The sequence below is a fragment of the Passer domesticus genome, chromosome 18 (assembly GCF_036417665.1).
Source record: "Passer domesticus isolate bPasDom1 chromosome 18, bPasDom1.hap1, whole genome shotgun sequence".
NCBI lineage: Eukaryota > Metazoa > Chordata > Aves > Passeriformes > Passeridae > Passer > Passer domesticus.
The window spans coordinates 1,054,805-1,070,450 of NC_087491.1; the positions used below are offsets into that span (position 1 = coordinate 1,054,805).

Sequence of the window (15,646 nt, forward strand, 5' to 3'; positions counted from 1 at the left end):
ACATGGAACTCCCCGTTTCCAAGGACACGTGGCCATTGTCACCGGCACACGGCAGGACCGCTCAGACCCTTCGGCGGCTGCAGCCAGAGCGGAGGTGTAAGAGCGACGGCGAGTGTTGTTCCAGATTTGGTGGTTCCAGCACTCGTTGTTCAAGAGGCTGATCCACACACTGAGTGGAGGTAATTATTTACAGCTCTGGGCAGAAAAGGGGGGCTGAGGGGCAAATTCACAAAGCCAGCACCACAAGAACCAGAGTGTCTTAGTATTTATACAGTTGAGCAAAGAAAGGAATTAGTGTTCATTTACTGCAAGTCTCCTAGTTATTTTCATAATTAGTGTAGTGTCTACTGTTAGGTAATTTCCTCTCACTTCTGATGGTCAATAGTCTGCATGCTCAGTCTCCCCCTTATTCACAGTGAGATGTTTCTGGAGTGGGTGGCCATGGTCTGCCTCTGCTGGAATGGCCTTTTACCCTGTCACAGCTGATGCAGCACAGTTGCTGCGTTGGCTTCATCAGTTTGTTCCTTTTCTCGGGGCTTCTGCCATGTGTCCTTGTGCCCATAAATCCGGCATTCTTTGTGTCCACCATCAGAGGTGCATCCTTCTTCCCAAGCCTTGCTAACCTCCCCTGTGTCTGAGGTCACTGAAGGCTGTCAAGCCCTACACCTCACCAAGGCAATTGAGCCAACAAGTAACCTGCCTTTCAAAGGCCGGGCCATCCCTTTGAGCTTGGTGGCTGCTTCTTTTTTCATGGGGGTGATCTCCCTTCTTCTTGACAAGCCTGGAAAGCCACCAAGGCCAAACATCCACGAACACATTTTCCCAAGAAGGATTTTGCATTTTGCAGACTTTGCAGCAGGATCAGTGTCTGTGGCAGCGGGAGCAGCCGAGGCAGAGCGGGATGGCAGAGCTACGGGCCTGGGCAGGATCCAGTGTGTTCTGCAGGGCCCCAGCGCGCGCTGCATCCCGCAGGGCCCCCAGCAGCACTGCCGTGCCCGTCAGGGTGACCCAGAGGCCCCAGGACCAAGAGGTGAGGGGCAGCTGTGGGGCTCTGCGGGCTGGCAGCGGGTGGGGGCTTGGCCATGGTGTTGGTGTCAGGTGCTGCTGAGCCCGCGGGACCTGTTGGGCAGGGCTGGGGCCCCACGGCTGCTCCAGGGCCCCTTGGAGCAGCTGCCCGGGTGGGAGCCACGCACAGGGATGACCCGCAGGAGGTGCCAGAGGAAGTGGGAGGTTCTCTGATGGATGTGGCACTCAGGGGTGACACTGAGGAGGTGCCAGTGAAAGTCACATGTTCTCCATGCTGGGACACTTGGGAAATTCATGCCTGGGCATGGCTCTTGGCCAAAATGCATGGATTTCTCATTGTTCCACGTTTGTACTGCACTCACCGAACATGTCAGGGTAAAGGAAACTCTCTGCCAGTATTTTCTAGTATTAGGAGGAGGTATTAGTATTTTCCCAGCTGTGATGCCTAGTGGAGAACTCCAGCCACATGCACATCATTTTCAATGCTTTTCCACTCTTTGATACAGTTTTAGCAAACATAGAAATTAACTTTCATTGGTTCTAAATTTCAGTTTCACTAAGTAATATGGTATCCTCTATTTGGGATTGATGTCTCCTTTCTCATGCTAATTAGTCCACATTTTCCAGTCCATTTATCATAACTTTTTAGATTTTATCTCAGCCAGTTGTGCCTTCAGAATGAAGCAGTTGGATGGCAGCAGTTGTTTTTGTTAAAAAATGTACTTAGGCTTAAAAAGATTTTACAGATTTTTAAACTCCACTGGAATGTGACACAATTTGTACTAAATTATTAGATCAGCCAAGTAACTCCAATTTTGGTATATCTGTCTTACCAAGGAGAAACTGTTTCCACTTCACATCTATTCAAAATTGCATCTAGAGCTGAGGAAAAGAGAAAGGGTTTTCATGCCTCTTGAGAGTCGAAATTCACCTCATGCAGGTGAAATTCTTCTTGGAGCTGACTCCAGGATGTACTTCCATAGTGCCAGATAAATCCCAGTGTCAGGTCCTGCCCCGAATTCTTAATCTTTTTGTGAACCATTCTCACCTGGATTGTTAGCTGAGCACTGACCAGTTCAACTGTACTCAGGCACTTGATTTCAAGGGAAGCCTGTGCCTCTAAATTCCAGCAATTGGGAAAGGATGACTTGCTGCTTGAAGGCTTGGCTGCATTAGGGGCTAAGTGAGGGTTGCTCTCTCAGGGCACTTTTGTAGCTGGCTGCTTTCAGAGGGAGAACTGCGTCAAAGCAGCCCTTTTGAGTGATGGGACAGCAAACCTTTGCAAGTGCAGCTCTTGTTTAAAATGAAGGGCGTAGTTAATCAGCAGTAATGGAGAGTAGGCTGAAGATTTTGCAGAAAATTTCTTCTTCCTTTTAGCCAAATGCCAGCGAGGTGTCGCACAATGGAAGTGTGCAGGATGTCAAATTGTATAACCCACTTGGAGGTATGGCTGCCTTTCATATTTTGCTCAATGTCTGTAAGATTTTCAACATGGCAATTCATTTTTGCAGCATATTCTTGGGACAGGGGATGTCTTGTGTTCAGAGCTCTCAGCTGGAGGTGATTTGGGCTCAGGTCAGCCTTGCATTGTCTTGTCAGTGCATTCAGGCACTGGTTTGTTTTCCCCTGAGAAAGCCTGCCAGTCCTTCCTTGTTCCCATACTGCTTGATGGGCTGGAATTTGGAGCATGGAGGTCAAGATTTGGACCACCATATGCACTTAAATTCACAGTTGTGGTAGCTAATGTTTTGGATTTACGACTAGATTTTGGAGTACCTAGGCATAGTGCCTATCCATAAGAATTAATTGCAAATTGAAATAAAAATGACTGAGAGGAAGTCGCATAGAGAATTTCAATAAAGTCATTGTGGAGAACCATGCTTGATTTAATTTTTTTTGTCTTAGTCATTAATAAGTCAGTGTTGTCATATTACTGTGTGGGGTTCTTTTCAAGGAAATTGGAAGGAAGGCATTGAAGTCATCTTCCCAGCGGATTCCATCACTTCCCACAAAGCATAATGTGCTTAGGGGCTGCCATTTGTTGTTAACCTGTTCTGAGTGCTGTTTCCCCAAGGAGCCTGGCTCCAGGCAGACACCAGGTGCACATTCCCCTTGCAGCCACTCCGTGGTGCTGCTGCAGCGGTGAGCTGAGCCAGGTACAGCCAGCTACCCTGAGAAAAACAGGCTCTCACCTGGCTGTGGCTGTGGTCACCTGCCTGTAGGGACATCCCTGCCCCTGCATGTGCAGCTCTTGCTCTGCCTTAGCTTAGTGCAGAGCATTTTAAGGCAGCACCCTTGGTGGCTTTTTGGAGAGACAGCACTAAACTTCTGAATTTCTCATTCGGGACATTCTGTTTCACATGTGACTGAAGATTTGTGTGATTCTTGGAGGTGGTCTACATAGATCCGAAGGGAATATTTAACATTCAGTAACTGGGGTCTGAGGGCTGGCAGTAGTGAGACAATTGTGGAACTTGGGGCCACTTCTGCTTTGGGCTGGCACAGAGAATCTCAGGTGAGACAAGTCTGGTTGCTGGTAGGGTAGAGCGTGCCTTTGCAACATGCTCCATGCAGTATCAGTTTGGGACTGGTGTTTGTCACAGAATCAGAGAATATGCGATTTGGAAGGGATCCACAAGGACACGCAAGTGCAGCTCTGTCCCCAAGAATCACACCAGGTGCCTGTGGACCTTGTCCAAATACTTCATGAGCTCTGCTGGAGTTGGTGCCATGAGCCCACTAAGGGAGCCTGTCCCAATGCCTGACCATCCTGTGGTGAAGAACTCTTACCTACTTTTCATCTTGATGCTTGGTTATGGTTTCAGGTAATTTTCATTAGAAGTCATTCAGGGGTATCATTTTGGGAGGTCTTTTGCTTGAATGCTGTGGGAAGTTTCTGTACCTACATCAGATTGAACTTCTCAAAACACCAGCAGTGCCCCCACTCAATAACTGGCATGTTTACCTTGTTCTAAGTAATTGAAGTGTGTGATGTTTGTGTCATTAGGTTTGCAGGCAAATATCGGAGAGGCATGGTCCAAGGAACAGGAAGTGGAGAAAGGCATTAAAAGTTTGACCTACATTGAAAGATTGAAGGAGCGTGTAAAGAAAGGTCAGTCTCTGTGTGTGCGATGGAAGACACAAAGCTCCCGGATTTCTCACCAGGAGTCAGAGTCTCCATCAGACACCAAGCACGAGTTCCTGGTTTCAAAGCAGTGCCTGGTGTGTCATATCCCCTCCCTCGACCTGCTGGCCACGCTTCCCCTGGTGCAGCCCAGCACACGGTTGCCTTTCTGGACTGCCGGCAAACGGTGCCAGCTCATGCCCGGCCTCTCATCCACCAGCACCTGCAAGTCCTCCCCACCTTCATCCCCAAGCGTGCCTCAGTGCCAGGGCATGTCCCAACCCCAAAGATGCAGCACTTGGCACTTGGCCTTGTTGAACCACATGAGCTTCCCAGGGCCCTACTTACCAAGGTTCTCCTTGTCCCTCTGGATGGCATCCCATGCCTCTGGTGCTGGCAAACTTGCCGAAGGTGCATTTAATCCAACTGTCCATGTCATTCTTGACATAGCTCACTGCTTGAGCTTACAAACTGGGGAAATCATATAAAAGCACCAAGCATAAAAGTAATTTTTCATAAATACCATCCCTCCAATAGCATTCCTTTAACAGGTATTTTTAAGGAATGTTTCTTCCTAATGCTTTACTGTTTGGATTCTTAAAACTGATCTATAAATGCTGAACAATCAGAGTTTCAGCAGTCTCGGTACATCCTTTTGAATCAACTTCCTTGCCTTCTCCCAACCCCCCATTTGACAACTCTTTTTCTGTTTTTCCTTTACTGAAGTGAAAATACCAGAGCTCAGGAGAGCCCCATGCAGCTCTCCAGATCTTGTGCCTGAGAGGAAGAGAACGATGCCCACAAACCCTGCTAAATTCTTCCGGAGACTTTCCAGGACTGTTTCCCAACGACCCATCAGAGACCGGGTGATTCATTTACTGGCTCTGAAAAATTACAAGAAGCCAGAGCTACTTTCCTGCTTAGAGAGAGAGGGAGTTGTGGAAAAGGACAAGGAATCTCTTGGAAAGATCCTTCAGGAGGTGAGATCCTGGAGTCGCTGCCGGCAATGCTAACTCTCAGCTGTCTTACTTCAGGGTTTCAATTAGAAACTAATGAGAGGCTTAGGAAATGCTCCTGGTTTAGATTTTTCCATCAGCTTTACCCAGTTTCCCCCCAACGGCAAGCCCATGTGAGGAAAGAAAGAAACCTTCCAAACTTGGGAGGCATTGTTGTATTTTTCTAGAATTGTTGGCAATGATAAATTTTTTGTAATGTTCTTGCTTCTCGTACCTTTTTTTAATCCTCTCTTTTCCTTGCACTCTTTAACTGCTTCATGGCGGAACTTCAGAGGGTGAAAGTCTCAACTGGATGAAACGCTTAGCTGAGGTCCTTAAAATATCCTGGGACAAGTTCCAGAGGAGAGAATTTTGGTAGCTGCCTAGGGCAGTATTTCACTTGAAGGGTTTGGTGGCACTCAATGGTACTTGGCTGCTGCTGGGATCTGTGGGGATTGCTTTCCAGGGGAGGGTGTTCCAGGCAAATCCTCCATGATAGAGATGGTTCCCAGCTTTGAGCACAGGGGTTCTTTGCTGTTGTGTGATCGAGTCTTCAATGTCCTTGGCACCTATTATTATTCAGTGACTTTTCCAGTTGTTCTTTCAGTTCCACTGGTATTTCATTTCTTTATATATTATCATTTCTACAATATGCATTGATGGAAGGATTCAGTGGCTGTTTCCTTCCTTTTTGAATATTCCCCGTCCATGTAGGCTGTTGCTGAATTATGCAAACATTAAATAGCATATCATGTAACAATATTTCCTTTTTAGCTATGAAAGAATGGATTATAGGATTTCAAAGCTCAGCTCCTTAGAGGGTAAGAGGTGAAAAATTTTTCACCTTTCCCTTTTTTCTTGTCAATGTTTAAGGAGGTTTTGAAGAAGTAGTTTCTTTGAACTGCCTCAAGGTACTGGTTTGCATTCTGAAAGGGCTGTGTGAACAGCACTTCATCCTGAAAACTATCATTCACATTTTTCTTAGCTTCAAAGCAGGTGGCATTGTTTTTGGGTATAGATGACAAACCAGTAAGGTGAACTTGCTGAGCTTTTACACTCACAGCTTTCCTTCTCTTCCAACACAGCCTTAGTTGTGCTTTTAAGAGGTGAATTCCAATCTTGGTTAATTTTTAGCTGTTGAAGTGTAGCTCTAGGTAGGTTATGTCCTACCAGTGTTCCATAGGAAGCTGTAGTTTCCTCTGAGCAAGCACTTCAGAAAGAAAAGCAGTTCTGTTTGCAGAGACAAATGCCAGCATCCTGTGGAGCTTCACGGGATGGTGAAAGCATGCCCCATTAGAGGCCCAGGCTGTGCTCTGCCATGGCAAGGCAGCTGGGTGAAACAAGAGGGTAGCCAGTGTCCTCCTGAGGGTGGAAAAATATGGATTTGCCCATGGAGATGATATTCTTCAGGTCTTACTCAAAAGAAAAGGAAACAGAAAGGAAAAGCCTGGCCTCTGCTTGTTTTTCAAATGGTGAAGATTGAGAGTTCTGGCATAGGGGACTTTGACTCTCAAAGCTGTGTTAATAACCAAAAAACCTGGATCCCTGCTGCAGGGAGAGGTTTTCATAGCATCCATTTCCTCCATGCTTGCAGCACTTTGGCATTTACTTACCTCCCAATTTCTAGAGCCCAAATGGACCACACCTCTTAAATATTGTTGCCTCTCACATGTCAGCTGCATTGTTCTTCACATTGAACAGAAGTCCAGGAAAACTGTTGCATGATTTCTTTTCAGCTTTGCTTTAGCTTTGCAGTACCAGTTTGACATCTGTAGTCTGCCTTTAGGTGAAATGAACATTTATGTTTTAAATGTCTGTCCTTAGGTAGCCAACCTGGATGCAAATGAGAATTCTTTCAGCCTGAAGGAACATTTCTTTAAAGACATCCAGGAAGATTGGCCTGGCTACACTGAAAGAGATAGACAGACATTGGAGGTGACCCTTTCTCAGTAAGTTCAGTCAGGACAACAACCATTTCAAAAACCCTCTGGGAAATGAAGGTCTGTTTTCCCTGTGAGAAAAGAACGATGATCGTTGATAGTTTTGCTTTGTAACCTGAAATGTTGGACCATCCTTACAGAAAACCAACTCCATCTCCGAATGCCACCAGCACCAGCCAGTCACCATCTCTGGGACCTTCTGAAGGAGATACTCCACCCAGAACTGCTCAGGTATTTTGTGAATTTTTTAAACATTCTCTACTATGAATGATGTTTTATCCCACTTGCTCCTGGTGCCCAAGCTGTGATATGAAGCAGTAGTGCTCTCTTTATATTGTATGAACCTGAGGCGTGTACTTCCAATGGGATTCCTGTATAGATTTCCAGATGGTTGCAATGTCAAAACCTGTAACAAGCTTGCACACATGACTTGTTTCTCATGGTGCATAGGAAACTCTGCTAAGGACAAGATGTGGACATGTTTTTGGTACCTGGCTGTGTCTGTGCAGGGTTCTTGAAGATATGGCAGTTATAGTACTTAAAACATGCACGGTCATGCCAGTGCTACTGTTTGAAGAGAAATCTTAGGGAAGTCTAGAATAAGGACAAATTCCAGTAGTGAGGCATTTGTAGGAAACTTGTTTTTCTGTCCTAAGCAGCATTTAGGCTCCCATTTTGATTCAACTATCCCATGGGAGAGATGGGGACTCTGAATCATCAGGGAATAGCTCGGATTTGTCAGGCTTAAAATCAGAGCATGGTCTGTTTTCTTACCAATACAAGAGCGCAAGGCAAACCTTTTGAAAGAATCTTGGAAAACACTGCATGAAAGCTTAGTTTCCTAAAGATTAAAAATACTCTTTAAATAGAGGAGGGAGAACACAGCTCTGTTTTTCCCTAATCTTTTCCCAGCCAGAGCAGGAAATGTTGCAGGGCCCAGCATCCTCTTATGTCCTGCCTCCTTTCCCACAGGATTTCTGTCAGCAGGCAGGCACGGAGCCATGTCTGGCACTTCTGCTCTGAGCTGCTGATGTGCACAGATAGGAGCAGTGTTTGCTCGGTAGGAAAGAGGCTGTGATCCAGGGTTTCCTCTGGAGAACAGCAGGAATGAGACCTGCAGCCAGACTGGGGCTTCTCTCTGTTGTTATCATCTCTGCTTTGGATGCGCTGCGATCGGCACCGCACCGGTGGCTCCTTGGGGCTGCTTTGGGGAATTGTGTGGGTGTGTGACAGCAAGAGCTGAGTGTTTTCCTGGTGTGTCTAAGGAGAAACAGGGAGCAAGATAAAACCAACCTGAGCTCCCCATTTTGGGGAAGCCTTTGATAGAGGTGCTGAAGGGAGTGTCTTTCTCCCAAAGCCTTTGAGCTACAGACTAGGAGAAAGACTTGCTGAATACTGGGGTGAGAAAATAGGGATGAAATAGAGAACATATTTAGCTGCAGCACTCCTTGTTTGACAGGCTGTTTTAGGTAAGAAAGGTGTGTTTTCAACCATTGCCAGTTCAGAAATGCTGCTTTTCCAGAATGGAAGCAAAACTAATTGGGATCATCTTTGCAGAAACGGCCTCTGGCTTCTGACTTTCTCAATCCTGTGATGGGCAAGAAGCAGAGGATTGACCAAGAGCCCAGTGATGTCCAGCCAGCAGCTGGTGGCCACTTGCCTTTCTTGGACCTGCCTTCCACATCCTGTTCAATTTTGAAGCTGTCTCCAAGTGTCAGATCCATTTCCATCTCCACCCCTGAAGTACAACAGAAGAATAAGGTTCAGACACATTCTGGATTCCCAGTGTCTGCCAGGGTGCAGGGGAAGACTCCCAAGACCAGAGGTGAGTAAACAGAATGAGAGAGGGTAAAAAAATCCCATCCTTTGGATTTTTATGAAATGCTTGCCATGATGAAAGCCAAAGAGAAGAGCAGAGAGCTCAGGACCCAGGCAGAAAAGGAGTCACACAATCCAAGTGCAAAGGGTATTAAACTGATGGACCCCTTTCAGATATGCTTCCATTTCATTTTTTTACTGGATATCTGTATGGTTTCTTAGTCATATCCAGCCTCTCATCCACCAGCACCTCCAAGTCCTCCCCAACTTCATCCCCAAGCATGCTGCAGTGCCAGGGCATGTCCCAACCCCAAAGATGCAGCACTTGGCACTTGGTCTTGTTGAACCACATGAGATTCCCAGGGCCCCACTTCCCAAGCTTGTCCTGGTCCCTCTGGATGGCATCCTATGCCTCTGGTGCTGGCAAACTTGCTGAGAGTGCACATATTCCCACTGTCCATGCCATTCTTGACATAGCTCACTGCTTGAGCTTACAAACTGGGGAAATCATATAAAAGCACCATGCCTAAAAAGAATTTTTCATTAAAACCTCCCATCTAGTATTATTCCTTTACCAGGCATTTTACTGCCTCTTTCTTTTTAATGCTTTACTATTTGGATTCTTTCAGATCTGTAAATGCCCAGCAATAGAGGTTGAACATTCTTGGTGCATCCTTTTGAATCAACTACCTTGCCTTCTGCAAACCTGCAATTTGAATTCTTTGTTTCTGGTTTGCCCTCACTTTAGGAGAAGAAGCAGGGGTCAGAGGAGCCCAACAGAACAATCCAGGTCCTGTGGCTGAGAAGAAGAGGATGGCGCCTGTGAGACTTGCAGACATTGACTGGAGCGGCTGCGCTGCTGTTTACGGCCGACCCTACAGGGACAGGGTGATTCATCTGCTTGCTCTGAGGGATTACAAGGAGCCAGAGTTACTTGCTCGGCTGCAGAGAGATGGAGTCAGGCCAAAGGACAAGGACTCCCTTGGAAAGATCCTTCAGCAGGTGAGATTGTGGAGCTTGTGCCAGCAATTCTTCCATCATGCTATTCTGCTGTTCATAATTTTACTACTTCCTCACCTGTTCAAATTAGAGACTTTTCAAATACTCCTTTAAGATAAGTTCCACTGGTATTTCTTCCTGATAGGCTTTCATCAGAGGCACACCCATGGAAAGATTCAGTAGCTCCTTCTTTCCTTTTTAAATATTCCCCAAGCACCTAGGCTGTTGCTGAATTATGCAAGCATTATTATATTAAATAGGATTATCTCCTCTTTAGCTAAGAAAAATAGTTTTGGAGCCTAGGCAAAGGACTCAAATTCAACATGGATACAGTTTCAGTTGATCGCAGGGTGACTTTTAAGAACTCATTTCCTGAACCTGCAAAGTTTGTTGCTGTGTTTGCCCAGGGCAGTGGCAGGGCTTTTTCACCTGAAGACATTCACAACATAATGAGAGCCATGTTCTGCCATCCCAGCTGAAGTAGCTCCTTTAGATTTCTGAAGTTTGCATATAGGTGTAATGAAGATTTGTTTTCCTGAACCTCTGCCTGTAGGTAGCCAACCTGAATGCAAAGGAGAATTCCTTCAGTCTGAAGGAACATCTATTTCAAACCCTTCAGACTGATTGGCCTGGCTACAGTAAAATCGAAAGAAAGAGTTTGAAGTTAATACTTTCTGGGTAAGTTCAGTCTCTTGGGGAAGGAAAAGAACCTTTTCAGAAAAAAAAGCCCTGGGAAATAAAGCCTAGATTCTTAGAATATGCTGCACCAGCAGAGGCCCATCAGGGTCATGGAATCCAACTCCTGGCCCTGCACAGACACCACAAGAATCACACCCTGTGCCCAAGAGAGTTGTTCAAACTGTTCTTGAGCTCTTTCTGCAGTGACCACTGGACTGGGGAGCCTGTTGCAGTGCTCAAGCACCCTCTGGGCCATGAATGTTTTCCTGATATCCTGCCTAAAGCCCCCTCAACTCTGCTTCATGTTTTTCCCTTGAGTCCTGACACTGAAGGTCTGTTTTCCCTGCAAGGAAAGAACTATGACAGTTGATATTTAGGCTTTGTAACATGAACTCTTGGACCATCCATACAGAAAATCAGCTCCATCTCAGAACCCCACCAGCAGCAGCCAAGCAACATCTCCAAGGCCTTCTGAGACAGATGCTCCAGCAAGACCTGCTCAGGTATTTTGTGCATTTTTAACATTCTGCATTGTACAGTAAATTTTAGCAGACTTGCTGGTGATGTAGAAGCTGTGATGGGAATGTGCAGGACCAGGCCTGGGCATGTTTTGCCACACACTGCTGTGACCTCAAGGTTGTGATAAGAAGAGAGGATCCAGCAGGGGTGGAGCAGCATTGTCCTGATCCAACTTTCTGCTCTGCCTGGAGACTTGAGCTCAGTCCCCACCCTCAACTCATTCCCTGGAGAAGGGCTCAAATGGCTGGCTCTGCTTGTGTGACAGAACTGCATGAGAAATCTCCTGTGCATAAGAGGCTGCACCAGGCTGGGGCAGATGGGGCCCTCTTGCTCTCTTCTCCTTCTGTCTCTCTGTCACTCTTATTGTTGACCCCAGCTCTGCACTATCCACATGGCTGGACAAAACACAGCACCTACAGAATGGTGCTATTCCCTCACTCCCTCCTCTGCCTTAATTTCTCTCCTCCCTCCCTCTGCCTGGGCACAGCACGGCTGTCCTGTTCTACTCCATCCCCGGCCCTGAGGTTTGCTGTGCCTGTGGGGAGCTTGTGGCCGTGTGTTGTGGCTCATGAGGCAGCACCTTTGAGAAGCTCCTTGGGAGGAGCTGAGAGATGACTGAAGGGCCCTGAGCAACAGCAAGGGCTCGTTGGTAACCACTTGTGAAACTCTCTTCTACAAGTTTAAAGGCTTGTTAGCCAACAGCTTTTGAGTCTGCGGAGTGGGTGAGCCTGCTGGATTTAAGACAGCTGTACCTAAATGCACAAGAGTTTCTGGACATGTGACTGGTGTCTGTGTTCATCCTGATGAGAATTCACAACCAACCATCCCATCCTGTACTCATGGGTTGTAATAGTGAACCATTAATCTTGTTTTTAACGCATAAAACTCTAAAACAGCCAGGTTCCTCTGTAATAAATTGTGTGGGTGTTTGATAGCAAAAGCTGAGTCTTTTCCTGGTGTGTGCAAGCAGTAATTGGGACCTAGACAAAAGTTACCTGGCATCCCCATTTTGGGGAGGCTTTGCTGGAGCTGCTGAAGGGAGCGTCTACTTCCCAAAGCCTTTTAGCAGTAGACTTGGAGAAGGACTTGCTAAGTGCTAAGATGAGAAAGTAGGAATGCAGCAGAGCAGATATTTACCTGCAGGTCTTCCAGGTTTGACAGTTATTTTTAATTAAAAATAGTGCATTTTAAAACTTTGCCAATTCACAGATGCTGCTTTTTTAGAATGGAGAGCAAAACCTGATTGTGATCATAGAAGAATGAATTATTTTGTTGTTGTTGCAGATACGGCCTTGGGCTTCTGGCTTTGTCAGTTCTGTGAGGAGCAAGAAGCAGAGAACTGAGCAGTAGCCCAGTTACATCCAGGCAGCAGCTGGTGGCCACTCTTCTTCCTGGGTGCTGGCTTCCCATTCTACAGGGATGTCAAAGCCAGCACCCTGTCTCCAAGTCTGGGCTCCATTTCCCCTGCACCCTTTAGGTTCAAAAAAAAGACAAATATTGGAGTTCTAGAATGCCAGCACTTGTGTAGAGGACTACCATGTCTAAAAAGATGTGAAGAGAACTGGGGAGGCTGAAGCAGTAGTGTCCCTTGGATTTCAATGAAGGTATTAATGTGCTGCTTTTCCTAACTCCAATGTGAACAATGATGGAGTAAAATTTGATTATTAAGAGAAGCTTCTGCCCGAATTTTGGTGCAAGCAAGACCATATTTCAGAGTTAATGCTACAGGTATTATTTAAAAGTAACTGTGAACTAGGGAGATAGAAAGGTAAAGGAGGAGATGGGCAGGTGGGGGGAAGTGCAGAGACGAACACCGAGGTGGGTTAGGCACGGGCGGGCCCTCCCTTCCTGCAGTGCAGCTGCACAGGCTCAGCTGCAGCAGTGCTGCTGCATCCTCTCATGGCATCTGCAGGAGGGGAGGGAGAAGTGTGTGTGTGGTATAAAGCCCTGGAAATTGCTGGCATCTTGTGTCAGGGCAGTGGTGTTGGCAGGGGCAGCCAGGCCTCCTGCAGCTCCGGTGCTCTGGGGCAGCTGCGGCCTTTGGAGCAGCACGGCAGGGCCCCGGCTCACACTGGATACAGCCAGGGATGCTCCGTGCCAGGCTGAGGGCAGGGCTGGCCCTGCAGGGCAGCAGTGCAGTGAGGCCTGTGCCAGGGCTCTTGCCAGCAAATGTCACTGGGCAGAAGCCAGTAGTGCAGGCTACTGCTTCTCTGGTGCCTCCCAAAATGTGGAAAGGCATCTGTAGTTTTGATTTCAAACCTGTCCAACACACCAGTCAGGTGTAGCTGGCCTGGGATGCATGCCTGGCACAAGTTGTTGTCTGTCCTGGTACTGAATTTCAACTTGTTAAAGATGTGTGGCTTGTAAATATTAATTTCAGGATGCTTTGAAATGTTCATTTCCATGTGGAGGGAGACTTTGTCATCCAATAAGAACCAGACCTTAAGGACCATAGGATCAGAAGCATTGGTGTGAGAGTGCTGGGAAGTGGCATCTATTATTCTCATTGCCACTTCATCTTGGATTTGATCATGAGCTTGATAAACCTCACACCTGTCAATTTGAGGGAGAAGGGAATGAAGAATGTTTGACTCCCATCGGTGGCTTTGAGCATTAATGAGTTTTGCCCTCCTGAGGAGCTGATGTGCTTTGGGTTTTTGTTGTTGTAGTTTCTGCCTTGTCTAGAGTTTGTTTTTCGGTCTGCATTATAACAGCCTCAGTTTGCAAAGCTCCCTCAAGGGTGGTGGCTCACAGAGAAAAATAGCTCAAAAGATCGACTGGACTAGCTGAGTGTGCCTCAAGGCTATTTTGTAGAAAAGGTCATGAAATTCTACACTCTGCAGAAATGTTGGCACGCACTGATTTTCTCTTGATTTCTCCTTCATAGGGTAGCCGCAGCTACTCCAAGATGAAGAGCAGGTGCCAGTAGCTCCACAAAAAGCTGTCCCACATTCAGCAATGAGTATCTGAATTTGGCAAGCAGCAAGCCCTGGAGTCCTGGCACCAGGCTTGTGCTTCAGCAAAGGAACATCTATGAGCTCCAGCTGTTTTATTTTAAAAGATTAGCTTTTTAGGTTTCTTCAAGTTAGTAATAAGGAGATGATTATTTGTTAAAAATGTAGGATTAGTTAGTCTAAAATTAGAGAATTTAGTCTTGAAATTTAGCAATAAAAAAGTTGCATTATTGTTAACTCCTTCTCTTATTGTCAGTTTTATCATATTTGGAGAGTCTTTCTTCTGGTCAATTCTTCTCTTCAAGACTTAGCTCTGTCCACTGAATGAAACTTATCAGTAGAGAATGGAAGCCCAGTACCTCTATTATGAAATTGTGCACTTATTAAGAAAATATTGTAGCAAATGGAAATTCTTTATTATAAGAATACACCTGTTTTCTGATTTTCTTGTTAATTTAAGATCTTTGCCTTAAGGGGTGGAAAGCGTAGAGGACAACCTCCACCCCAAATGACCTTGTTTTGGAGGGTTGCAGAGGAGTGCACATGGGCTGCTCTAAGCTGTCAGCTAAAGCAGCTCTCAGGACTGCTTGTAAATCATGGCCTCACCTTGTCATGAGCCAGAGAAGATCCAGATCTCTGTAAGGGTTTTGTAAAAGACATGGAAAAGTGTTGGAGGCAAGGTACTTCAATGGGTTTTAAAGAGAAATTCAGTTCCAGTGTCCCTTCAGGATCGCTATCCTGAAGTTTTGTAGATTTCTCCAAACTAGTCAGTCACAACCTATCTAGAGAGACACAGATGTTGATTCCTGCACAGACCTATGGGGGCTTTGATGTCTAGTCCTTTTACTAAATTTCCTGCCATTTATTTATTCAGCTGAAAAAGAGGACATGTTAGCAACAAGACCATAATCTTCTCTTGGGAAAGGATATGAAATTGTCTGAGGGAGGATAATATTTGGGAACACACAAAGGTGGCTGGGAATGCCCCTTTCTTCCTTGCAGAGCATTCTACAAATTCCTCCATTGTCCCCAAGCCAACGATGTTGAGTCCCTGTACCTGAGAGCCCTTGGGGTGTTTTGTGATTGAACACCCGAGCCATTGTTGCCCTTCTGCTCTCCTTCAAGCCAAGTTGAAGAAAATGTCACCTCCTAAACCCTGAGACTTGGGTCCATTTTTACCTGGCTCAGGGGTACTCCTCCAGCTCTGCAGTGCAGCAGCCCCAGGGACGCTGCCGTGGGGGGCATGGGGTGAATTGTGCTGGGGTGCCTCCCCTGGGCCTGCTGGCTGCTGCTGCTTGACAGAGCGTGCCAGAGTGCTGCTGCCCAGGGTGGGCTGACACTGAGGACTTTTCATAGTTACCCCTTCATGACATATCTTTGCCTTGATGGGATTTCTTCTAACTCACTCTACACTGCACTGGAAAGTTTTATTTCCATGCTTTAACAAATTGAGGCTTCAAATTCTCTTCTATATCATCATCCCCCCTCAAGTCCCTTATGTGTTGGAGCTGGCTTCCCTTGGGGGCAGATGTGTCAATGTACTGATCCCATCCCCTTTTAATGCTGCAGGAGTGCTTAGGAATACTTCAAATG

General features: G+C 46.4%; 1 protein-coding gene across 1 annotated transcript; it reads left to right on the forward strand.

Annotated features, from left to right (window-relative positions):
• Positions 1–150: 150 nt before the first annotated feature.
• LOC135283096 (RNA polymerase II elongation factor ELL2-like) lies at positions 151–14,564 on the forward strand. Its single transcript, XM_064393560.1, has 11 exons — positions 151–179; positions 4,034–4,138; positions 4,877–5,130; positions 6,970–7,094; positions 7,226–7,316; positions 8,643–8,910; positions 9,652–9,905; positions 10,456–10,580; positions 10,993–11,083; positions 12,384–12,703; positions 13,987–14,564. Exons 3-10 carry the CDS (start codon positions 4,945–4,947, stop codon positions 12,447–12,449), a joined length of 1,206 nt encoding a protein of 401 aa, XP_064249630.1. The 5' UTR covers positions 151–179; positions 4,034–4,138; positions 4,877–4,944; the 3' UTR covers positions 12,450–12,703; positions 13,987–14,564.
• The last annotated feature ends 1,082 nt before the right edge of the window (positions 14,565–15,646 follow it).

Excerpts from the sequence above, each read along its gene's own strand:
- LOC135283096 (XM_064393560.1), top strand. The coding sequence starts at position 4,945 with ATGCCCACAAACCCTGCTAAATTCTTCCGGAGACTTTCCAGGACTGTT. Across the intron at positions 5,131-6,969 it reads TTGGAAAGATCCTTCAGGAG|GTAGCCAACCTGGATGCAAA; the intron begins GTGAGATCCTGG and ends GTCTGTCCTTAG. Across the intron at positions 10,581-10,992 it reads TTGAAGTTAATACTTTCTGG|AAAATCAGCTCCATCTCAGA; the intron begins GTAAGTTCAGTC and ends CCATCCATACAG.